At 54.9% G+C, this 25,696-nt stretch overlaps 1 protein-coding gene across 5 annotated transcripts; it reads right to left on the bottom strand.

The window, feature by feature from the left end:
- Positions 1 to 779: 779 nt before the first annotated feature.
- On the bottom strand, positions 780 to 16,737 carry CMKLR1 (chemerin chemokine-like receptor 1). 5 transcript variants are annotated; one of them, XM_052796511.1, is made up of 3 exons: positions 16,256 to 16,737; positions 8,087 to 8,213; positions 780 to 7,515 (listed from the first exon to the last, which is right to left on the bottom strand). In XM_052796511.1, exons 1-3 carry the CDS (start codon positions 16,258 to 16,260, stop codon positions 6,427 to 6,429), a joined length of 1,221 nt encoding a protein of 406 aa, XP_052652471.1. In that variant the 5' UTR covers positions 16,261 to 16,737; the 3' UTR covers positions 780 to 6,426. The 5 variants fall into 5 exon arrangements, with proteins under 5 accessions (XP_052652471.1, XP_052652473.1, XP_052652475.1 ...); XM_052796513.1 differs by lacking the exon at positions 16,256 to 16,737 and adding an exon at positions 14,311 to 14,700 and having other exon boundaries at positions 780 to 7,580; XM_052796515.1 differs by lacking the exon at positions 16,256 to 16,737 and adding an exon at positions 14,311 to 14,700.
- Between the last annotated feature and the right edge of the window lie 8,959 nt (positions 16,738 to 25,696).

The following is a 25,696-nucleotide window of genomic DNA, read 5'->3' as shown; positions in this document are numbered from 1 at the left end:
GCTGCCTCTGTAATGCCATTAGCCTGGCTCGTTGGAGAGCACCGAAATGTGCAGGCAGGGTAGGCAACACTCAGTGTTTCCATGATGATTTTTAAAAGCAGTGAATCTTTCCACTTGACTCAGCCTGGGCGAGCCCCGAGCATCCCCGGGTGGGAGCAGCCAGCTTGCACGGCCCCAGCATGGGACTGGGGGCTGCTGGGGGGGGGTGACCTTGACCACCCTCCTCCGGCTTCCTGCATTAAAAATCATCTATTTTCTGCAATCTCTCATCCCCAGGAGCATTTTCCTGCCTCCCCGGCCCTGTGCTGGCGGAGGCTGCAGCATCCTCCCTCCCAGGCTGGATGGGTTACTCAGTCGTTGCCTTAGCAACAGCATCTGCACCAAAATTCCCCGCATTTCCCCCAATTCCGTGTGGGTTTTGTGCTCAGCAGGCCTGTCCCTGTGATGGAGGAGAAGATGCTGGAGGAGACGATGCCGGAGAGCGGCTCGGGCCAGGGATCCTTTCCCTGGCAAAGGTAGTGGATGGCCCTTTGGGGTGAATTCAGGGGGTTTTGGGCAATGACCCCAGTGATGCAAATGATGCCGGGGGGCTCAGAGCAGGTCAGAGGGAAGGGGCTCCCCTTCCTCCCAAATTAAATCACACACAAAGTTCATGCTGCTGTTTAAATGAGAGGGAAATAACCCACCTCAACAGCATAATACAGAAGCTGCGACAGCACCTTCACAAAAGCTCTATAATGTAGAGGAGATGTGAGTTATAAATCAGAGCAGCAGTAATATTCATCCCTGACAAAAGAAGCATGTTTATTTATCGGCTCTACTATTTTCCATAAAATTTACAGTTGACAATCTGCCTGAATGCAGCAGAGATAATTTAAACATGGCTCCAACCCACCTGGCATCAAGGAAAGGGAAAGGGTAACACGTCTATTCTTTTTTTTTTTTTTGCTTAATTCCAATTCCAAATAAAGGGAGTGATTTATTGGAGAAGGAAAGCACAGCTTTATTTCAGGGCCATGACAGCTAATTGAAAAAGAACAGTCATTAACAACGGTAGTGTGTTCCACAGAAATGATTTTGATATATTCTGGAGTAATTTCCCAACTGCTCATGTGAAATGAGACCCAGCCCCAAGTTTTGGGGCCCTGCGAGTGGCAGGTAATTATGGGGAGGCAGCAGCGGGGAGGGGGCATGGAGAGGCATGAGGCAGGTTTGGCACATGGCGAGGATGTGCTGGGCAAGGACCGGTCCTGCCGTGGGCCCCCGGCATGCTGCAGCACCGTCCCTGGGGTTCTGGGGCTGCTGAGCCCCACAGCGTGTGGGGCATGTGGGACCTCAATGGGCTTGTGGGGTAGGGAGAGGTGGGATGGCTGTGGCTGGGGAATGGGGTCCCGGGGTTGTGGATTGGGGTCTTGGGCTAGGGCTGGGGGTCCTGGGCTGGGGGTCCCGGGCTGGGGGTCGAGGTCTTGGAGCTGGGCATGGTGTTGTTGGGCTGGGGATCACTGTCCCAGCTCCCAAACCTGCTGCTCTTCTTTCCTGGCCAGTCCTGACCTATCCTAAAATCACAATCCCCATGACAGCCTTAACTGCAGGTCTCATGGGGATGGTGGTGGCTCTGAATCCCGTTCACCCCTTGACTCTTAGATCCTAAACCCAGGTGCACCCCCAGTTACCGATTTCACCAACTCCTGCCCCAAAAGGGGCCGCAGACCCCGGCTGGGCAGCTGCCACCATGCCAGCACGGAGTGGTGCTGGACGTGCCAGCCGGCCCTGGAGCTGTGGGTCCCGCTGAGCCCCTTCCCTGGATGCTAATTACAGTTTTTGCACATCGTGCTCAAGTTGGCTGCAGTGTCATTAGCCTCCTGCCGGCATTAATCAAGAGGACGGTGTTAATTCATAGCTAAGGACATCTCTCAGCTGAGCTGCGAGTCTATCAGTCCCTGCAGGAGTGGGATAGACCAGGGTCAGCAGGAAGCATCCAAGGACCCACAATTTAATATATTGGACCTTCCCATCACCACAGGGGACTGCAGGCAACACAGCAGGGCGAGCTTCCCTCCCCTGGATGAACAAAATGTATGGCACTGCAAAAAAATAGGAGAGCTGAAAGGATGCATCTTTGCCTGCTCTGCGAGATGCCGGGGTATGCCTGTAGTATTTAGGCAATATCAGAGGAATTGGGGCAATATTGAGCTGCATTTCTTTGCCGTGTTGCAGAAAGGGAAAGAAAAATCTGGATAAGAGGCTCATGCACACTGAGCAGTTCTGCTGCTGAAGTTTTATGATGAATATTTCTGCCCTGTTTCTGTTTTGTATATATGCATTTTTAATGCCCTCTGTTTGATCTGTTTACTGCCTGCTTCGATAGGCGACATGGGAACAGAAATCACCAATATTCCCTGGGGAGGCTCGCTCAATGCCTGATGGGTTACAGGGTCTAGCGGGCAAAACTCGGGGGATTTTTTCCTTCTCTTCCCGATCCTCGTCCCAAACCCTGCCGGGATGGGGGGAACCAGCAGAGGGAGGGGATGGAGCAGCAACACGCTGCTTGTCCAGGGGTGTCTGGATGGATGGTGGGGTGTGGGGGGCAGAGCACTGGGAGCTAGCTGGGGTGCAGGAGCCAACCCCCTCCCCACTGCTCCGTCCCCCCAAAACAGCCCCCGGGACAACGTGGATCTGTGGGGGGCTTGTGGGGTGCAGGAGGTGATGGGGGAACCAGCCTCCGCCGGGCGAGATGCAGATAGCTCCCACACAGAGCTCCATCTCAGAGCTGGCATTAATAATTCCTCTTTCAAATCAGTATAACAGAGCATTTGCCAGATCTTATTTGACAGAAAACACGGCAGGCTGACACGAACCTGGGGGAGAGGCTGGCAGCGGCTCGGTGCACAGATTCACAAAGCAGGCGACGGGGAGCGGACACAGGCCCCCCACTGCAGGGCTCATGCCGCATGCAGGCGCAGGGGAAACAATGCTCTTTCAGCTGCTTTTTTTTGCACAGATACCTTTTTTTTTTTTCCCCCTTAAAGAGCCATTTGGCCTCTTCAGGGACAAATTAAAGGGGGAAACCCACAGAGAGCATCTTTGGAAGATCTCCCATATGAGAGGCTTGGAGCACCACACTCCCATCTCAGTCGCTGGCTCCTAGCCATACAGCCCCAGCCGCGCATTCCCATGCCCCTCCACTCCTGGCTGCTTTCCTGCAGTCCCAAATGCAATGCTGGGGATCAGGAATATACACTAGGAAGCGACTGCTTACTGAAAAGTCCTGGGATCCTTCCCGCTCCATGTGACGAGCTTGAGCATGTAGCGGGGGTATTTGTATGTAAAACAGGTTTTTTATTAAATAGGCAAACAGCTACAAGGACAAACTCAAATATTAGGTTTCACAAGCTGTCATTATAATGATGATTTAACCCAAGGTTATGTACCAAGTCATCACTTTTTTTTGGAAAGCTGTTTGCAGTAATAATAGATGGGCTTGCAAAATCCAGCCACGAAAATTAGTGAGGAGCATCCCCACTCCAGCATGGCCTGGGAGCATCACATCGCCGGACCGAGGGGCAATGGTATGGCGCTGGGTCCTGGGGGGGGACACAGGCTGCCCAGCTCCCCCCTGTCCCATGCACGTTGACCCACTCTGTCCCCAAACGCGTCCTGGTGTCCTGTCCCAGCAGCACCAGCTGCTTCTTGCCCCACTTCTTCAGCTGCCCCAAACCCCGAGCCCAAAAAGCATCGGTGGCTGCTGGCTCAGGGGTGCACCCCGTTCCCCTTGTCCCCCAAACAGATCCTGGGCTCCTGCTCTGGCTCTGCTAGTTCTGCGTGTCCCCCTCACCTCCCTGAGCAGCTGTCTGTCTGTCTGCCCTGTCTGTCCCATCTGTCCTATCTGACTGCTAACAGGAACCCTGCCATCTTTCAGCAGGTAATTAAATACTGTGTAACATGAGCAAGGGGGAGCCTCCTCCCACCGCCAAAGCCTTCCTCCCCTGCAGCCTCCTCGGTCACAGCATCTTCCGAGGCTGTGGACTGTGCACAGGTTTTGTGGGGAAAAAAACCATGTGGATGGTCCCCGCAGGCAGCTCAGGAGCAGCCCCAGGCTCGGCCATGGCACACGGTGCAGCCCAGGGACGGGGCATTGCTCCCCGGGCAAGCAGCCGGTGCTGCTCAGCCTGCCGGTTCCCAGCCCCGAGGAGATGCAAAGACGCCTGCAGCTGGGTGCTGAGTGCCCAGGACCCTGTGTTATTGAGAGCAGCACCCAACAGGTGGCAGTCACCAATCTGCCATTAATTTCCCTTGTAATCCCCATCTCCCTGCTGTGTTCCCCTTCTGGCTTCAGGCTGGACACCCTTTATCTTCAGGATAAATCCCCCACCCCTCTGCACCCCACTTTTAGCAGACCGGATCTGCAGCATCTCCCGCAACCCTAGCAAGGATGGGCACCTCCCTGCCCCGGTGTGGGGGACAAATATGCCCCAGCACACACCATCCAGCAGCACCAAAACTGCAGCCAAACGCACCAGATCTATCAGCATCCCTATCCCAGGGGAGATGCAGGCAGTGCCAGGGGCTGGCAGCGCTGGGCAGGGATGCTACAGGCAGCACCTCGTCCTTCTGCTCCCATGTAATGGGAGAGGAGCACTCTGACAGCTCCATGGGGTGCAGGTGCTCCCCTCTCTCCCCATCATGCCATGCGAATGAGGTTATGCAGATCAAGGTAGATCAGCCAGGCAGTGCGGGGGGCAGAGGGGATGCCTGATAATCTGTCTGAAATCCAGCTCCTACCGTAGTGTCCGCTATTATCTGCAGTGTTCCCGCAGCTCAGGGCTGCAGCTTAATTACTGGGGCTTTGTGATTTGGTTTATATCTGTGTCTGGCATGATCTGCTGCTGACGGGAGCCTGTAAATAGCTCTGTGCCTTCTCCTGGGAGCTGCCTCTGCACTTTTTTTTCCATTTTTTGTCTTTTAAAAAAAAGCCATAAATAAATATCTCAGCCTTTGCAGGCACCTGTGAGCAGACTCTCAATTGCCAGTGTCCCGGCTCCTGCATAAAACTGCCCTGGGCATCGCATGGGGTGGGACCCCCAGGGACCCTCTGAAATGTCCCTGGTGCCACTGGGGACTGCCTGAACCCAGCTCCAGGGATCAGCTCTGCTCTAGCTCCCGGCGCAGGTGGAGGACTCGGTTGTTCCTTGCTTTCCTGGGAGTGAGAGGCTATGGGTGACATGGAGAAACCAACACATAAATAAGCGTGACACCAGTGTCATAGTCAAGAAGCCCAAACGGTGAAGGAACTCCCAAATTAACTGTGCATGAAATTGGATAGAGATGGTGGCTTGGCTCATCCTTCACTGCAGAAATTTGTGTGCATTGGCAGAGTCTCCCACCGGCGATGGGCTTGCTGCCTGGTCGGGAAGAGACAAAATCTTCCCATAGGACCGACTGATCACACCAGGGAGCAGCCATCAGTGGAGCCAGTCCTCGGGTCCACCTGGATCCAGGAGGGGACAGCAGGTCTTCCCCCAGCACTGCAGTGCCCAGCCCATGGACCTGGTCCCCAGTGCCACCCAGGCACTTTGCAAGGAGCTGCTGGGACTCACGGCCCCAAGCATCAAATTGCTCTGCAAAATGTACCATGTGAAACGTGCCCATCAAAGTGGGGTTTGTTCAAAAGACACTTCAAATGAATCTTTCCCTCTTTTTTCTCCCAGTTTTCCATGTTGGTGACCCCATGCACGAGCCCAATCCCCACGTTGGCAGGTGGCCCTGGGTCTGGATCACTTAGAAGACATGCGAGACTTCCAGCTTTGTTGAGGTTGGGGATATTCAAACCCCTCTTATGAAGACAATTCCCAGGGCCTCTCTGGGTACAAAGTGCTCACAACAGTTAAAAACATATTGTGCTAGTACCAATATACTTTAGGACTTTAACATGAGTAGCTATATGCATACATAGGACATAGGAAGAGCGTCACCAGTTTTGTCATAGCAGGTATCATCCACGGCGCGTGCCCACTCAGCCACCCATCTTGGGAGCCTGGCAGCGGAGGTGCCTTCCCAGACACATCCTCCACCCAATCTCCCCATAACGATGTCTCTGGAAATGGCAGGAATGGCCTTGTCAGGCCAGGCAATGCCTAGATTGGACAGGAATGCCCTGAAATATTTTCTTAAATAGTTCAATGCAATCATCTTTGCAACCGCAAAGAAAGATTAAGGGCGGTTGTATCTTCTCCACATGCACAGAGCAGTGTTCTCCAACACCTGCCAGCCCCCAGGCAGCAAGAGAAGTCAAAGAATACACTATAGGACAGCGCTGGACTATGCTCGTCCCACACCAGGGGCCACTACAAGGGTGGCCACCATCATAGTGATGGGCAGGGGCAACACCGGAGGACTATGGCCCTCCTGCAGGCATCCAGGTTGAGTTTAAAGGACTGTCATCTCCTTCTCGGTCATTGAAGACATCTTGGAGAAGCTCCTGTGAACGATGCTGGAGTGGCCTGTCTCCTCACTGAGGGCGTTCACCAGTCTGGAAAGGATGGTGACCTTAAACTTCTTAAAGTCCTGGCCCATGAAGACATAGAGGACGGGGTTCATGCAGCTGTTGGAGGCAGCAAGCGCTGTGGTTATGGGGATGCTGATCTCAAACACGGAGCGCGGGATCATGTCGGGCTCTGTTTCTAGGAGGTTCAGCAGGTGGTAGGGACTCCAGCAAAGGAAGAAGGTAACTATAATGGTGATGATGATCTTGAAAGGCTTTTTGGACTTGGCAAGGCGGTTTCGACGCAAGTTGAAGACAATGGCGATGTAGCAGAAAGTGACGATGGTTATGGGAAGGATGTATCCGGCGAGGAACCTGGTGATGTTCACCGTTCGGTGCCTCATTAGTGCCAGGGCTTGGTAAGACTTATTCCTGGAGAGGGAGAAGTTGCTAAAACAAATCACGGAGTTGCGGGCTTGTGCTGTATCTCGGAAGACAAGAGATGGGCAGCTCATAATGATGCCAACGGTCCAGATAATGAAGCAAACTAAATATGCTAGGTTGGTCGACCGATGGTTTTGAGACCAGACAGGAAAAACCACTGACACATAGCGATCGAAGCTGATGGTGGTGAGCAGAAGGACACTGGTGTACATGTTGAGGATGAGGAGGAAGGAGTTCAACTTGCACATGACTGTCCCAAAGATCCAGTTGTACCGCATAGCCGTGTAAGCAATGTTTATGGGCAGGAAGATGTTGAAGAGGAAGTCAGCGACAGCCAGGTTGAGGAACCAGATGGCATTGACTGACTTCTTCATCTTCACAGTTATGATTGCAATGACAAGGCCATTCCCCAGGATGCCCAACACACAGGACACACTGTAGATGACGACAGAGAGGATCCTTGCAATGTCTTTTGGGTCGTAGGACGGGTCTGTCCACACGCTGCTGGTCTCCTCATAGGTGTAATCTGGGTAGTCACTGTAGTTATCAACATCATCCAAGTAATTGGACAAATTGGAAAGCGCCATTGTCTGTAAACAAACTACAGCCTGGTCAGTCCTGGGCTCTCTGGCCAGTGATGTTTCTCTGTGTGTTTCTGCTGAGCAAACACATGGTGTTAATCACAGTGAGCACAGCCTGCCGGAGGGATGCCAGCCCTGCAACGTGCATGGGCACAAGGGGCCATGGAGAGAGGGGACAGAGCACACAGGTACGGGGGATCCCATGGGGTCCCCGCCGCTGGCCCCGGGGGAAGATGCTCCTGTGGTTCCTCCCTGGATTTTTCACCCCCCGACCAAGAGAGATCAGCTCCCTGAGCCACAGGACGTGATTCAGTCCCCCATCTCCACCAGGATGTGGCTGTAGCCTCATCCTGCAAAAAATGTCTTTTACACGCCTACTTCCAGGGGAAAAACTAGGATGATACTTATTAACAGCTCATTAACAGCTTTGAGACCTTCCAATCTGCAAAATATTATGGCTCTTCTCTTTTTTATTCCTGAGCACCCAGCAAATTGGACTAAAAATCCAGCATGCAGCTCACCACATACCCCACCGATGCCAGGCACCTGGCCTGGTGAAAGTGGCATTACACCGTCTCACCTCTCCTCTACGGCGCGGCGGCCGTGCTCCCAGCGCAGCTGGATGCCCGGCAGGATGGGGGGAGAGGTGGCGGTTCAGCGTCCCACGGCACAAAGGCAGCTCCCTCCACGCAGGTCTAGGGATGGAGCTATAATATTAAAGCTGAGATCAAACAAAGGCCTTTCACCCTCGGATGTGGGCTTGAGGGAGGAAACAGAGACTCAGCCACTGCCGTGATTTAACCCTGTGCAGCCTCCCTGGCAGGCTGGTGCTGCCCCATGCCTTGAGGGGGCTGTGCTGGCCTGGAGACCCCCCTGCCACAAATCTGGTGAAGTTGGGGTCCTGTCACGATCCCAGCAGTTTTGGGGATAACCCAGTCCAGAAATCCTGTAATGTACACTCGGTACAACCACCTGCCGCGAGCCAGCATCAGTAGGTAGACGCAAAGAACCCTACAATCAAGCCCACAGCAATGTTATTATAAACAATTAAAGCCATAAATATGCGTGAGGTGCCTGGACTCTCATACGGTTATTTCTCTGATTAAATCAGTGCCCTGCGTGTTTTAAAATGTTAATTGTGATAACTAACAGTATCATTTCCCATAATCAGAAGCCGGTCTCCACCAGCCACTTAAAGCCCTGTGTTAAATGGGTTCAACCACTGCCCATGAACAGTCACAGTGGGTTAAAGCCAAGAGCCACCCAAGCCAATTAGCAAAGCATGAGCACGCCGGAGAGAGCCGTGGCAAGAGGGGCGAGATCTATGTGGACTCCGGCAAGGGACATCGCACCCAACCTTGTCCCTGCGGGAAGGATGTGGTTCTGCCCATCCAGGCTGGACTCTCCTGTCTTCAGGCGTTTCAGCTCCAAGGTCCCCCTGCTTTGAAATCCCCATGGTGTTTGTGTTGTAACCTATTGTTTCTCCCTGGGCTTTTCCTCTGGTTCCTTCCTGTGATTGCTGCTGCTCCCATTGCTGCAAAGTCCCCGGCCGGGAGCTTAAATCACAGCCCCATCGCCTCCCCCCTTGCCGAGCTCCAGGAGACGATAAGCAGCCAGAATAAATAAGGTTTTAGCGCAAAGCTTGTGAATTAGTTTGAGCTGGAAGGAGGCCTTGCCCCAGCAAAACCTTGATCGTCAAAAGCATGAATTAAAGTTGATGATCCGGTGGCAGTAACAGTATCAGCAGAACTGGCTCTTATAGCGCTGACTGTTAATGTTCCCGGGTAATGAGCCGTCCTGACCGCTGCCTTTACGGACCAGCAGTTTTCATGTCATCACCTTTCCAAAGGCAAAGCCGCAGAAAGGTGGAGGAGCCCAGAGCCCCATGTCCATCACACCCTATCCCACTGCATCCCATCCCACCACATCCCATCCCATCCCACCCCACTACCCTTGGCCAGAGAGCCCCAAAGCTCCTGGAACTTGCTCTGCCACTGAGGAGAAACCCCCAAGAAATGCCACCCACCTGCCATTTCCACCCTGGTGTCACCCATGGGGTGAGTGAGGGACCCCCAGGGATGGACCACTGCCCCTCATCACCACAAGGTCATCCAGACCCCGGGTTCATTACAGCACCCAGGGCAGGCAGGAGGGATTCCTGCAGCTTTACAGGCTCCTTTCCAATTGTGCCCACTTCTATATTTTTAATGTAAAATCTCCTCTTTATTATTATTTTTTAATCACTGAGCCCAGTGAGTGCAATGACATTCAGCTTGACATTTCAAAGCTGTATTTAATGGATTATTTATTTGAATTGTCTGTTTATTTTGCTGTCATCCTCCCTTCATTTTCTTTTTTTTCTTGGTTTTAACTTTTGCCCTTCTCAAGACAGACAGACAAGGCAGGTGATGTAAAAGAAGCCCCCCAGACCTCTGCCAGGTTGGGCAGCGGGGTGGCCCCAGTCCTCGCTTGGGATGAGGGGGTGAGGATGGCTGGAGAGCAATGGGAGCAGCAGGGTTCTATTTCCCCATGGGGTTTGGCAGATGATGGGTTTGTTTCCAGGGCTCATGCAGAGCTATCACAAACCCCAAGGCAGCAGACAGGCAGCTGCTGAACCTGCCGTGAACCTCCCAGGATGGCTCTGGGCACCAGGGGTGAGATGGGCACCAGGAGCTGGAGCCCAGATCCACTGGAAAATCATCCAGCAAATTCCCACCTGCATCCCCAAAACCCTCCCAAAAATGGAGTCTCTGAGGGGTGGCTGTGTGAAACCTCCCCATTTCTCACTGAAAAAAACCCCAAAGATTGGGGGTGGAAAAAAAAAGCCACATAATAATCATAAGCGTGTTTCAATGTTCCTCTCTGGGTTGAAAATACCCGGCTCGAGCCAAAACCACTTTGCTCTCCATTCGGTCTATTCATCTCTGTCCTCCTACCTCAACAAAAATGAGCACAGGATCTACCCAAAATAACCTTTTAGTCCAGGCAGCCACTGACAGTCCCGTCATTCCCGCAGCTGTATTTGTCTTGGTACCCGAGGAAGGCTGAGTCTGGCCCGTGGGCGCCGGGGTGGGATTCCCAACGGGCGGCTCGCACATCGGCAGCATCCCAGTGCACACCGGGGGAGGATGAGGTCAGGGATGTTGTTCTTGGGAAGGCAACAGGAAACAGAGAGAACAGCAGAAAATGTTCAAATCCAGCTTTTCTGGGAGAAAGCTCTTCCGTGGCCAGCCCAGACAGGCGGGGGATGGATGTGACCGGGGCTATGGGGAAATGGGGGGACCTTGGCCAGATCTGCACGCCGGGGATGCAGCCATGCCCAAGGAGGGCAGGGGATGCTCAGCCCCCCCAGCAGCGGGTACCGCCCGGGCACGGGTGCTGCCCAAGATCTCAGCTGCCTGTACCAGGCGTTTATAGAGACAGGCAGGCTGCCAGCACTGCCTTCTGCCTCCCCCTGATGCCTGCGGGCAATGCTTTTACTGGAGGTACTGATACGGGGGGGGGGGTCAAATAAAATCAAATAAAATAAGCAGACCAGCTTTTAAGCACACAAGATCCTGCCTGAGCTGTCAAAGTGCATCGTGCTTTTACCAACATGATGCTATGAAACCGGGCTGGGACCAGTGTGTGCCTCTGCAGGGGTCCCCACAAGCACTCCCCCAGCACTGGGGAAACTGGGGGTGCCCTTGGGTTAGTGCTTGTCCCCCCACAGCACCCGTGGGGTGCTAAGTGTGCAAGGGACACCCAGGGGCAGGACAGAGAAACTCCCCTGGGAAGCAGGCGGATGACCAGGGTGGTCTCTGCTCACCACTGCCAGCTCCTGTGCTCTGTGCCCCTGCCTGCACCGCTGCCTGCACAGCTGCTGTCGCCCCCAGGCAGCTGCTCTTCCTTTTTTGCATTTGAGCATTTCCCCTCCTTCCCAGCAGTGGTTTCCGAGGTCCCATGCGCACCCCAAACTCAAACCCGCTTCCTCCGGCGTGCGTGGGAGGAAGGCAGCCAGGCTGCCCACGCGGTGCAGGCAGCCCCGGCACAGCCCTGCTCCGTGAGAGATGGCAATTGCAGGCAGATGTTTTGGGGAAAACACATGGTTGCTTATCTGAAGAGCTTTGAGAAGGGCATGGGACGAAGCAGCACCTTGATGTCCCCCTTGACCTGCTGGCACCGGTCCCCTCTGAGCCCTGCCACAGCCCTGGATTTCCCCCCCACCCCATGGCAGACGCTGGTCCTAGTCCCATGGGGGCTTATTGCTCTGGTTGAGCTTTAGTCCCACCCTGCAGGCTGGATCCTGAGCACAGCGAGCTCCCGTTGCTGTCAGTGGGAACATGCCCTAGGGAATACGGATGCATGCCCCATCCTAAGCTGGCACCTGAGGCCACCCCATCCATCCCTCTGGCACCCACATTTTTCCAGCCTGGGGTTACATGGGAGGGACATCCCTGCTGGGATGCAGTGTCCAGTCCCATGTGGGGGATTGCCAGTGCTTGGGGGGGGGGGGGTAAGAAAAAAAAAGGCATGGGAAAGCAGCTCTGGGTACCAATTCCCCCTTATTTTACCAAGCAATTGCCATGGCAACAGCTGCTGCAGGGAGAGATGCTGCACAGCATCCTGGTCCCCACAAGGATGCCCAGGGATGGAGCCTCAGGGTAAATCAGCCACCAGCCACATGCCCATCAAAAGGGAGCTTAGACCACGCCACTGCAAAACCCCGAGCCCTGGCCTGCCCAAAAGTTGCTCCTTGGCCGCGGTCCCAGCCCTGCTACCCATCCCTGAACCCTCTGTCCAGCTCCAGCTGGCTGAGAAGGGGACTGGGAAGGGGACAGGAATGCAGGATGCCACAGGAGAGGCAGCAGCATGCTGAGCATCCACAACAGCCTGACGCCGAGCACACGGGCTCCTGCCAGCGAGGATTCAGGCTGGCAGCTCCCCCGACGCTCCTCCAAGTCACCAGCAGCAGCAGACCCCCAAGGCAAAGGGAGGGGTCAAAGCCAACCCCCACAGGGGAAACTGAGGCACCGAGCTCTGCCCCAAGGCTGGCTGCAGGACAGACAGGAAGCCTGAGCCCTACCTGCATCCATGGCACTCGGACGCATCCCTGCTTCACCGCCGCAGAGCCTCCTCGCTCCGTTGGGATCCCCACGCCTGGCAGCCTTCGGCACCCCTGGCTGCTCCCCGCATAGCAGCTAAGGCTTTGTCCCCCGCCCATGTGAATGGCAAAAAAAAAGGAATAGCTGGAAAAGGCAGCCTTAAAAAAGCTGGCTGTGCCCAGGGTGGGACAGAATAACAGCATGAGTCAGTGTTTATCTGGGCAGAGCCGGCCAGGCTGCGCAGGACAGGACGGGTCGGGATGGGATGGGTCTCCATGGGCTGCCCCCAGCCACGGTGTGGGGTCACCCCGATGGCGAGCGTGCCCCAATCCAGCCAGAAACTGGTGCTTAACCTCAAAACGCAGGTCATGCAAGGCTCTTCCCAGGGTGAAACTCCAGCAGGAGCCGGGCAAAGGAACGTGTCCTTCCCTGGCACAAAGTGCCCGGGTTGTCCAGAACCACCCTGTTAGTAAGAGCCCGGCCCTTTGCTCCCCATCCTTTCTGTTCTTGTGAACAGTTGAGTGTTAAAAGGGAAAATCTTGGGCGTTTGTACCTACACAGGCAAAGATTTTCTTTAAAAAGGACAGTTTATGTTTCTGTGCTGCTTAAGATGACTCGAGCTGCTTCCAAGATAATAAAAGTTCTTTCATCTCCTCTTCTCTCTTTTTTTTTTATATATAGTTTGCTATTAATCCTAGGCTCTCCTGGCACTTTGCAGGCAATAAAAAGGCCAATAAAACTGCCTTTTTGTGAGCATCCTCCCCACTGCATCGCACCAGCCCAGGCGGGTAAGGTAGGGCATGAAACGTCAGCGATCCCAGCGGATTTTCAAACCATCTAGGACTCCAGGACCTGCCTCAGCCCAGCGAGGATGTCCCTAACTATGGCCCAGGCTTTAGCATAGCAGCTCGGGGACAAAGCCAGCACACATCTTGGGGACACTGTGTAGAGGCGAAAGGCAGCAGCTCGCATACCACCTGCGGGGCTGCTCTGGCTGCTCTCAACCGCTCAGGATTTTGAGGCTACGAAGAGGAAGGAAACCAAGAAAAAGGAAATAGGTCTGTCCCTCCTGCTGCCGGAGGGACGGATGTGACCGTGCCAGGGATGGGGGACGGTTGGGTCCAGCAGAGCTCAACCCCCACCAAGTGAGAAAGTCACCCTGGATCCGCAAGAGCATCCTCCAGCCTCCGGCTTGCAGCTGCGTGCCGTGCTCCCAGCTGCATGCTGATCAGTACAGCAAAGAAAAGCCCCCTGTTCTCCCTGTCCTCACCGAGGTGACACTGCCACGCTATAAGGACATTCCCCTTTCCCACCCCCCCAAATTCACACCCAGTTCCTCTCCTTTCCCTGCAGCTTTCCCACATTGCAAAGGCACTGCGGGGGCTCCCATCACCGCAGGCTGCAAACCCCATCTCCAAAAGAGCTGGGGAATTTATGGAAAATTAGAAAAAATAGGGGTTTGGGCATAGGACGGCAGGCGGCAGTGACCTCTGGGGTCCCAATGCGCAGCACGTGTTGGGACCCCAGAGGTCACTGCTGCCCACCGTCCTACGCCGTGCCAAAACCCAAACCTACTTTATAATAACAGGGGAACAAAAAACCTCAACTGGTTGCAAATCCCTTGAGCAAAGCAATGATTTCCAGCCAGCTGCAGCCAAATCCTCCCTCCCAAATATATATAAAAATAAACTCATATGTATATAAACCCAGAGCTATTTACCTGAGCTTGATAAATCCCCAGGGGTTTTGAGCACACGGAGGCTGGATTACATATCTCTGCTTCTTCTATAACCTCCTTAGGGCTGGCATGCAAATGACCCTGGGGTTACGTCGTTTTGGCATCTGAGCGGAGGATGCCGTGGATATTGCTGAGCTTTCTCCCCCCAAGAAGGACGCCCACGTATTGCCGATGGAAGGACGAGAAAAAAAACAAAACTGCAGCTGGTGGCATAAACCAGCTGCCGGGCTCGGCGTGGGGACGGGCAGTGCCTGGGAAGGGGGAAGCGATCTCGGCAGCAGGATGTGGGGGACTTCGGGTAGAGGCGCTTTCTTGCACGGATCAGCTGGACACAGAGAGGGAACGGGGCAGCCGGCTGCCCTCGGTGCTGTGCCCTATCCGCCACAGCCCCTGAGCTGCCCACAGCTGGCTCAGGTGTCCCGCAGGACCCCTTGGGTAGGCTTTGGTCATCCCTCGCTGGTGCAAAAAAATCCATGGTCTTGTGGCTCCTGGCGATGGGTGAGCATAGCCAAAGAGTCCCCTGTGATCTGGGATGGGGCACCTCCACCCCGGGCTGGCCCACAGGACCCCCACGTCCCTGCCCCACCACCTGGGATGCTCCTGGCCTCGCACACGCAGGAGAAGGGTAACCCAAAGCTGTCCCTGGGGTGCGTGGCAGAAGGGAAGCGTGTGTCCCCCTTACCATGCTGTCCCCTCCGGCACGCTCACCCAGTCCTGCCTGTTCCCAGCTGTTCGTTCAGCTGCGCCCCACATGCCGAGGTGGATCTGGATCCGGCAGCGAGTTCCCAGAGATGAATCGGCCCATCCCGGTTTGCACCGGGACCCCAAGCAGAGGGGCAGCAGCCAAGTGCCAGCCTGGCTTCAGCCCTGTGCCTGCAAGTAGGTGGCAATTGCCCGCGGCATGCACAGTGCATCTGGCGATCCAGCACGGGCTGAGCCTGGACAGCCACAAACCTCTGTCCCGAGCCAGGGAAGCCCATCCAGAGGAAGATACACACAAAAAAATACATGCATATGCAGTGGCTGGACCAAAATCTGGCACTGCGCACCTGTGCCGGGAGCATCACGTTCAATGGGAGCCAGCAGCGAGCCTGGGGCAGAGCCCTCACCTGCTCACCATCACCAGTATCAGTGTGTTTTCTGGCTCTCAACTTCAGCCGTGCACAAGGAAGAATTTCCTCAGAGCTGGCAGCACCGCAACTGGAAAACTGCCACCCAACTGTGACCCAGGGGACAGCGGGCGATGCCCAGTGAGGAGCGATGCCTCTGGGGAGCTTGTGCCCACCCCCATAGCCCTTGCAGGTGGGGACATTAACCCCCATCGCATGTGGCCAAGCTCCCACAGGAGCTGAAAAAGAGGAATTGGAGCCCAGACCAATGTCCGCCTTTGCACAACGCCATGTTGCAACATCGCCTGCAGCTGAATCAGGAGGAAACTTGATGCACCCGGATCAGCAGGTCCAGCCCGGAGAAAGGAGAAGAGATGCAAAAAGTCCAGACATCTGCACCGAGCGGGGGGTGTGCCAACCCAGGCGGCTCGTGACCAACACGCTAGTGTCCCGCTTCCAGGGGCTTGCAGGACCCCTGGGATGGGGCAGCAGCTCCACAGGGTGCTGGGTGCCAGCAGCGCTGCAGAGTATGCCATGCTTGTGGCATTTGTGGCGTGCGGCAGGTCCCCAGTGGGATGCAAACCCTTTGCACCCCAATGTGCCCGGGCGAAGCAGTCCCCTCACAGCAGCGGTAAATGCAGTTCACTCCCCAAAGCAATAAAAACTATGAAAAACATGGTCCTGGCTGGAGCGCATTGCATGGGCTGGCTCTGCCCCATCACTCTGCCGGCAGGACCCATCCTGCCCTCTCCCACAGTAACACACCCCAGTGCCCCCAGTATCCCTCTCTCGAGCCTTCCAGTGACCTTTCCAAATACCTCATGCAGTGCCACGCTCTCCTACTGCTCCATGCTGGGAAGGACGATGTCAGGGTACCAGGGCCCGGTGAGGAAGAGGAGCTGCTCAGCCCAACCCCAATGCCGAAGGCTCACCGGACACGAGCAGGCTCTCATCCCCGTGCAGACCCCGGTGCAGCGGGGCCAGGCGCAGGCACAGTGCCGATCCCTGCTGGTTTTAAGGGCGAGGGGAGGGGGAAGGAGTCGCGGCAGCATCCATCGCCGGGGTTTCTTGGCAGCACGATGCTCCGCGAGCAACAGCTGGGAGAGGGTGTGACGCCGGGAGCTGGGAACGCTGGCCCAGATCCTGCCGCGACCCAGCACGAGGAAGCAACAAGCTGCTTCCCAAGGGGCCTCCTTTCCTGTCCCGTCCCCCCCCCAGCTGGGAGCACACCGCCCTAACAAGAGCTAACGAAGGCTCCGGAGTGATGCCGGCCCCGGCTGGGGAGCCCAAAGGGAGGCAGGTGGCTGCCAGCCACCCCACCGCACTGTCCCCACCCTGGGTCACCCGCTGTCCTCTACTGCTCTCCCCCCCAAACCGCCCCCAACTCCTTCCAAGACGTTGAGTCACTTCCCTTCGTCAAATCTGGCTCCCAAATGCCGTTGCTGCTGCTCAGGGGCTGGTTTCCCTGATGGCTTTCATTACCATCAGGATGCAGCAGCTGCTTCCAGGCAGCACCCCCAGCCCCAGCTCCCCAGCCCACAGCAGGGCTCTGCGGTAGCAGCTCCATCACCACCCCCCAGCCCCATTAACACATGCAAAAAAAGTCTTTTTGGGGTGTGCCAGGGGGGTTGTGAGAGGCACCGGATTCCCCCAGGCAGGAGGGACGGGCAAGGCTGGACGCAGGGATGGGGTTCGGAGGGAGCCTGGCTCCCCAGCCCCAAATGGGGAGGAGACCAGGAGGTTTTCCAAGGCAGCCCCTGGTATGGGAGCGCTGACCCCCCATCCATGCAGAGCAGGAGGTTCGGATAACCCCACGCTTGATGTGGCACCAAGAAAATCCCTTTCTTCCCCACGTAGCTCCCGTGTTCCTCAGCCCCGGCCACCCCAGGCCCGCCGTTTAACCCAGCCGGGATAAGAACCAGCACAGCATTTGGGTCCCTGCGGTTTGGGTGCCAAGGCATCACCTCGGAAGCACAAGGAGGTCTGGGGGCGATGCCCCCATTTTACCCTCCTCCTGCCAGCAGGACGCAGCCCGGTGAAGGAGCAGGATTTGCCCCATCGGGACACACCAGCGCTGGCTCAAGCGGCACCGGCACTGCCCTGGGTTTGCCACCAGCCAGTTCACCCATCTCCGTAGCAGAAAGGATGTTCATACATGAAGGGTAATTAATTAGGGTTAATTAATTATCCTTGGCTGTAAAGACAGCCCGCAAAGCATCCTGCAGACCAAGCCAGCAAGGGGGGAAAAATAACCGCAAACTAATGTTATCTCCTTCAGTATGCCTGGAGTCAAACAGTGTGACTGCAGACCAGCTCCTGGATGAGGCCTGAAAAGATGCACGGTCCAGGCAGCACCGGGCGGCATGCAGCCCATGCATGGGACAGGCAGCGTGGTGGGAGCCGGGGGCTCCCGAAAACCACCACAGGTGGGGCTGAGGATGTTTGGCCGTGGATGCTCCTGCACGTGGCCTTGCCAAGGGCTGACCTCAGGGCACAGCGCCGCAGGGATGCCATGCTGCAATGACAGACAGCCTGGCAGCACCAAGGGGTCCCTTAGAGCTGAGGTTCCTCCAGCTTTGCTGACCCCACAGCACTGGGGAGGGAGCTGAGCCATGTGCCTGGGCAGGATCAGTCCATCCCCTTGCCACCGAGTCCTTTCCTAGGCACCTGCCTTTTCCACTGGGCAAGGCAGGATGCAGAATCCTACTCGCACACACTTATTCCTGTGCTTAGCAAGACAGTGAAGTTAAAAACATGCTGACTTGGGATAAAATGTCATATCCCGAGTGTTTGTCCTGCGCTGCGGTTTGGGGTTTCCCTCCGAGGCGCTCAGCATCGCCTGCTCAGCAAACCACTGCAAACAGCAGTGGACAAACACCCCATTCCCAGGGATGGTGACTGTGCAGAAACACCATGGCATTGCAGGAACAGCCATGGGGAACAGCTCGATGCACGGGCATGGGGCTGGCAGCTCCTGCGGCGATGCTGAGCACCAAAGCCAGTGGAGTCTTTGGCATCCGTCATGTCCCTGGCAAGCACACCGAGTGCCACCCGCACTGAGCAAAGCAATTATAGCTCTAAATTCAGTGGTATCAGGAACTGCTTGATTTAGGCTTATTATAACCCCCCAAACACTTCCTTGCCGAGCCAGGGTGAAAGGACCAAGGCCAGCAGGTCTGACCCAGCCAGTGTGGGTGCTGGCCCTCCACTCCTGTGCGGGTGGTGGGAACCCGCCTGAGTCATCCCGAAGCAGATGTCACACTTAATGTGGAAGAAATTGCATGAAGCTTTTCCCTCTCCAGGGGAGCTTTCTCCGTCATTCAGCAGCACTTTCTCTCGCCCTGGCCAGAGCCACAGAGAAAAACCACATGAAATGGCTGGAAAGGGAGCTGGGTTCAGCTGTGAGGACACAACACGGGGCTCCCACCACATTTCCCAGACCCAAACCCTGCCCCATTTCAGGGCTGGGTTTATCCCCACAGATAACCGTTGCCCTGCCTTTCCCACGGGCAGGCTGTGGGGAGCTCATCCCTCCTGCTCTTGGCTTCATGACCCACTGCGGTAATGAGCTACGTATCCCATTACTGCCTTGCAATCCAAGTGGAAATGAAAACTCATTGCACAAATAAAAAGCCCACATACAGGATGTCAAATAGACTGCTCGCTTTCCCTGTTTCACTGATTTGATACAATCACAGAAAAAACAGTCCCAACCTTGTGCAACTCGGGGCTTATAAATAGCAACGTGGCACGGGAACCCAGCAGGACTCCGCACAGCCATGTCTGTGCTGGGACAATGCTGCCGAAACCCGCTGCAGTCCCACGGGTGCAAACGGTGCTGCTGGTTGTGGGAGGTACTGTGTCACACTGCATCCCACCGCCGGGATGGGCAGGACAGGGCCAGCCCGGCCAGAACATCCCTGCACCGGTGGCAGGATGTAAGGCTTGCCCACAGAGCTGCTGTTTCAGCCCCAAACCACCCTCCCGGTACCGCTGCCCGCAGTACTCCTGGCACCTTCCACACCTCCATCTGACTCCAATTTTGCAGCATTTTTTCCCCAGGCTGTGCCTCCCTCTGCAGAGCACTGTCAGGTACTCAAGCCATGCTCAGAAACACGAGTGGCACATGCAGGAGAGCAATGTACACCCATGGTGCTGGGGTATGGCTCCAGCATTGCCCTTTGTTCCCCCACTCCGGCACCTGAAAAAAACACCCTTTGCAAAGCAGGGCTGATACAACAGGTTGCAAATGTTCCTGGTGCACAGCTCTGCTGCCAGCAGGACCCCGCCCCATTGACACCCCCATGCATCGGCTGCCACCCACCCGCCTCCATCCCAAAACAGGCTGAGAAGGTGCCGTGGGGGCAGGATGACAGCTCACCCCTGGGGAGAGCGGCTGAGCCAGGGGAGTGATGGATGCACCCATGCTGGGCAATTTATGGGCGGTTTCTGATTTGTGCAGGAGCTGTCAAGGGCCACCAACAGCTCCAGGCACAGGGATGAGGGATTGCTGAGCACTGGAACTTCATTTTATTTTTAAACCCCAGCCCAGGACATCCTTTCCAGCATTATCAATTCACTTGTTTCTTGCCTTCAAGCCCCCCGGCAGGTGACAGACAGGATGTCACCCGGCCAGGGATTTATGAGCAGAGGTAGCTCTTGGTATCAAATCCCAGCTGAGGTCTTGCGGGGTTCCCTTTGAGGCACAGGGAGCACTCGGATCTAGCAGCACTCTGGGATCTGTCTCTCCTCCCCAGGAATCACTTTCGGTCCCCAAGACAGCAAGGAAAGTTTGTGATGAGCAGATGCTGATGCTCAGCAGGAACCATCAACCAGCCTCACGCCTTTTCCATGGGAGACCCTGCCTCTGCCCAGACCCACATGGGAGTGGGTGAGAGCAAGAGTTTCCTACATCTTTCCACCAAAGAAAATTATTTGGAGCAGTAAAACCCAAGGGGGAATAACAATTCCCTTTGTAAAGGGAGAGTCAAGGACCAGCACCAGGCTCCTGCACACAATGCTTCATCCCCCTGGGCTCGTTAGGGGCTCAGGACACTCAATAAGCTTCAGCGGGAATTAGGGGACGTTGCAGCCGAGATGAAAAGCAGGAGATGAAACATCCTCAGCATGACAGGGCACCCTGCCCCGGGCTCCCTGCCTGCAGCCACAGGCAGAGCTTCCCCAACTCGGATGCGGGTGACCCAGCCCCGCTCACACCCGCCAGCCTCCGACATTTGCCAAGGAAGCAATTAGTCTGGTAACGAGCACGTCATCGAAACGCGAGCCAAGCTCACCTCATCCGTCCCCGGGGGCAGAGCTAAAGGCTTTGGTGTGTCCACACTGGGCATCCGCACAACTTTAGTCTGCGTTTCTCTCTCCTGCAGCTTGATACATTACAAAACCATGGGACTGGTTTGGGTTTTGCTTTTTCCCTTGCCCTGCAGGCAAGCAATGACAGGGACACAGGTTGGTGGCCCTGGCTGGCACATCCCTGGAGGCAGTACAGGCTCTTGCCCCATCGCCTCCTGCAGAGCCCTGCTCAGGGCACATCTCCGTGCCAGAGATGCGCTTCATCTCTCACAGAATGAAATCTTCCTTTGGCAACCACCCCGACCTGCTTTTGGCCCGTCTCTGCAGGCACTGCTCTTCCAGCACTCAGAAACCAGCCCCCACCCCAAACAGTGACATGCCCAATAACCCTTTGGTGAGGAACTGGGAAAACAAACCGAGATCCTGGCTGGAGCTGATATTTGGGGACAGTCCCACTATTCCCAGGCTCAAACATGCAACAGGTTTCCCTGGGAGCCTCCCAGTACAGGGATCCCCCAGAAGTTCATACCTAGAGCTCATGGTCCAGGATGAAGAATCTCACCAGCAGCATCTGCCCCAGCAAAGCTCCTTGGGTCACAGCCTTGAGGATGCTCAGGGTCCCCACCGCAGCCCCAGGCTTGCAGCCCAGCTCCAGCTCAGGGGCTTTGTGTAGAGCCAAAAGCTTCAACCCAGCTCCATTTCACCTTTGCTTTATGGGGGACACTCAGGGAGGGTCTCTCCTACGTGGTTTCCAATTCAGCATCTCCAATTTGCCTCCAGCCCTGCAACTTGGGGGGGCAACCACAGTGGTCACAGCCCCCATCCCCAGCAAAGGCAGTGTGAGCCCCCACCACAGCATCCCTGCAGGGGGTTGTCCCAGGAGGGCAGCAGCTCCCCCCCCCTCCCCAGCTGAGCACCAACCTCTGGACTAACTTCATCACAGGGCACAACCAGTGCTGGCGAGATCATGCCCCCTTTTTATTGAGGTTGCAGCGTTAATTAGCACATGCTGGGGCTTTCCAGGGAGATGAATTCCTGAGCGTACAAGAGAGAAAATTACTCCTCAGGCTGCAGCTGAGCTGCCAGGGGATTTGCCTTCAACCAGCCCAGCCTGGGGAGAAAAAACCTATTTAGTGCATTTTAAATTTCACACCTCAGCCCCTGGATTTTTAAGGCTGGTCTCACTGAAAAGACACAGGCCCTGGGGCATATCCAAAAACCATCACCCCGGCCGTGGGTTTCTTTGCCTTTCTCTGGGGGGGGGCTGCTCTGATGTCTTGTACCAGGGTTGAGCTTGTGTTGCATGGATGAGGGAGAGCCTTCCTCCCCCCTTGCTGGCGCTGCCTCTGAGACCTCTCTTGGTCAATATGGAAGAAGTTAAACCGAAATAAGACTGATGAGTTGGTGGAGGAGGAAAGCAAGATGGAGCGGCACACGTGCACAGTGCTCATCTCTTTAAGATATCTGGCTAAAAAGCACCTGAGCACCGAGCAGTGCCGGTTCCCACTGGAGAATGCCGAGGAGGAGTCTGGGCAGATGCATTTTATCCCCATGGCAGGGTACACTGGATACAGCCATGCCTGAGGATGGAGCAGCACAGGGAGAATTTGGGTTACACACATAGATGTTACACGTTATTGCTGAGCAGAGGCAACCACACGGACTAGGCAGCAATGGCGCGTGGACCCACAGTCTGCTCCCAGGGAGGTGCCTCCACGCTGGCATCATCACAGCACGGCAGCTTCATCGTCTTGGCACAGCAGTTTCATCGTCCCAGCGCGGCAGCTTCATTATCCCAGCACAGCACCTACATCATCCTGGCACAGCATCTTCATCCACCCCAGGGTCCTGGAGCCACCCCGCAGCCCAAAACCATGCCACGAGAGTGGGACATTTCTGTTATCTCAGAGCAGCTGGAGAAATAAAATTCCTTTTATTTGTCTTCTCAAAGTTATTTTTATTTCTTGTCTCTGGACAGCATTTCCCCGGAGGCTTTCTAGTCCACTTGCTGTAAATCCAGTGCCTCTCAGTGATGCTGAGACACCTCTGAGCTCTGAAATACTCTGCTCCCCCCCCAAGGAGATGGTCCCACTGCTGGATGGCTTATTCGAGCCCATTTGTCATTTAAATTCTCTCTCATGCTTCTAATCTCTGGAAATTTAATGTCACGGCCATAAGCTGTAGTAAAGACACAGCTGATCCACCCTTAATAAATCCTGAGCTGCGGGAGATGCTTCAGGATAAACCTTCAGCCGAGGAGACTCGTGAGCTCCCAGGTCGGTGTGTGGATGGGCATCAGGGTAGGAGATCTCCATCATGCCCATCCGCAGGACAAGGTTTCAGGTTAAAAACATGAACATCTTAATGTGACACTTTTTTTTAAAGAGGTTTTTTAATTCCCCTTCCGGGTTCCCTTTTCTTTTTTACAGCACAACTGAAATTAAGAAACTCCGTGATTAAAACCCCTTGCAGCAGAAAGAAAATCCCTGTGCCAGGGAATGGGTCTGGTTCTGGCTGGATTTCATTAATAAAGGGGAAAATGCTTTTATTTTCTTTCCCACCAAGGAAAGAGAGGTGGCAGGCGCTGGTGGGTCCTGTGAGCCCTTCATCCCATCCGCCAGCCATACGGATGCGGCAGGGACCACGAAATGAGGCCACCAAGTAAGGGATTAAAACGACAACAGTTTTGGCTCCTTTCAGCGAGTTACGTATCAGTTCCTACCACCTCCATCAATTAATTTGAATTCCCCGCAGGATCCTCTCCATGTGTTTTGTTGTACAAGATTAATGGTGAATGTAAAATTACATTTGTCACCTTGGGACATCACTATAAATCTGCAAAAAGCCCCAACAAGTGCTTTCCCATAAATATTCAGAGCCTGAGCGTACGGCTGAATCCTTTGGGATTCACACTCGCAAATGGGTTTCTCTGGGGCCCTTTGCATGCCATTGCAGTGCAGCAAACTCCTCCATGCTCCATCCCCTCCTGGAAGGCGGTTTGGAAACATGAGGGCCAGAAAGTTGAATTTCCAAGTGCGGTGCTGCTCCTTCATTTCATGGTCTTTAGCTAATTTGAAGGATTTTCATCCCCCCAGCTGTTCGGCAGAGGCAGGAGGGAATGGCTCCGAGGCTTGCTATGGGCAGAGCAAGCTGGCACACGGGGGATGCTGTGCATGTCCGTGTGCTTACATTATCCTTAAAACAGGTTTTTGGCCAGGCAGCTTCTGATATCAGCACAGGTCTTCCCCCCGTCTGCACCCCCAATTTATCCCCAAATTGTTAATTTTGCCAGAACTGAGTGTTTTCTCTGGGCGCTGTGTTGCCCTGAAACACTTTCTTGTGGAAAATGTGCCATTCATCTCTTTTTCTCCCCCCCAGAGTGGGTTTTTTTAACATGACATCTTTTGTGGGAAACCAATTCAGGCCAGGTCTGCTTGCATCCGCATCTCAGAAGAGAAAAAAAACCACAAGCTCTGGGTTTGGAAAATGGGAAGACTCGGGCATTTGAGATTGTGCAAAGCTCAGCTGGACTTCAGTGGGTGCGAAGATGCGGCTCGGTGTCAGCATCCCTGCCCTCTCCTGAGGTCCCCATGCTCTTCATTTGCTGGCACAGTGGTCACCAACCCCTGGCCCTGGGGGAATTTAGGATGGAGAGGGGTTAAACACAGCCCTGCCAGGGCTCCGGGATTGGATGCCGAGCATCCTTCTGGGAAGAGAGATGATGCCGACAGGTCTTCCATGGCTTGCATTAGCTATGAAACTGCTGAAGCTTAATATAGGCTCATCTTTCGTGCTACACTTCAGCATCACCCTAAAAATCCTCAGGTTGTGCTTCTCCCACAGCCGGTGTCCCATGTGCGGGGACTGCAGCTGACAGATACAAAATACAGATAGAGGTGAGTATTCCTGTAATCTCACAGCCAAAATAGAACCATCGACGTGACACAGCTGAGAAACCCCTCTGGAAATACCCAATTATTTAAGGCACCAGCTGGATTTGTCTTAATAACAGCAAAGGGCTTCAACTTCCCAAACACTGATAAGAAAACCTTCTTTCTTCTTTATGATTTTTTTTAATCAATAAAACCAGTTTTCCTTGCAATTAATTTCTGGGCAATGGCCACTGCACGGAGCAAGGCTTTGCAGAGACAAGTGTTTTGGAGGTTGGCTGGTGCTCTCCAACTTTGCCAATGGCCCCATCCTGCTTCCCATCGCCAGCAGCCAGTGGCGACAGGTGTGGGGGCTGCCAGGCATTGGGCATCGGGCTGCGAAGCGGCACAGCCACTGCTTCATTGCAGGAAGGCTCAGCATCCCTGCCAGGTTCCAGCCACTCCGGCTGCCGGCTCCAAGCAAGCAATGCCATTTTCGGTCTCGTTTTGGCCAGGGAGGTGGCCTTGGTGCAGGTCCCCGGGGCTCCACTCCCCCCACACCGTTAAAAATAACAGCAAAATATGTTTTATTCCTGAGCCCATGCCAGCAGTGGGACTATTTCCGAAGTGATGAGACAGTCTCTAGGCAGCGCCGTGGGGATACCTGCGCCCTTGCCGGGATCCCCTGGCAGCTTCTTCCCGCAGCCAGAAGCAGCTCGGGCATCCTGATGTCCAAAGCTCAGCCACATGCTGGATGCAGTCCTCCCCTGGGACTGGCACAAGGGACAGAAGCCTGCTCCTGAAATGCACCTGTTACCTGAGAATTATTTAGAAAAATAAATAAATTTGGGGATCTATTGAAAGGGATTAATTAGTGCTGTTGATGGAAGCCAGATCCAGAATTTGCCTTGGAAAGCAAACAAGTCAGAGCCCAAAAGGGAGCACAGGGAGGGAAAGCCGTGCCGCAGAGCTGCACGCAAATGTTCCATGTCACATTACACAGAATTAATGCTTCGGCTTGTCTGTGCAGATGAAAAGGCTTTAACCTAAAGAATCAATTAAGTTTCCTTGCAGACAGCC

The sequence above is a fragment of the Harpia harpyja genome, chromosome 9 (genome assembly GCF_026419915.1).
Source record: "Harpia harpyja isolate bHarHar1 chromosome 9, bHarHar1 primary haplotype, whole genome shotgun sequence".
Lineage (NCBI taxonomy): Eukaryota > Metazoa > Chordata > Aves > Accipitriformes > Accipitridae > Harpia > Harpia harpyja.
The sequence above is the reverse complement of the archived record's forward strand: the minus strand, read 5'-3'. Positions and strand labels throughout refer to the sequence as shown.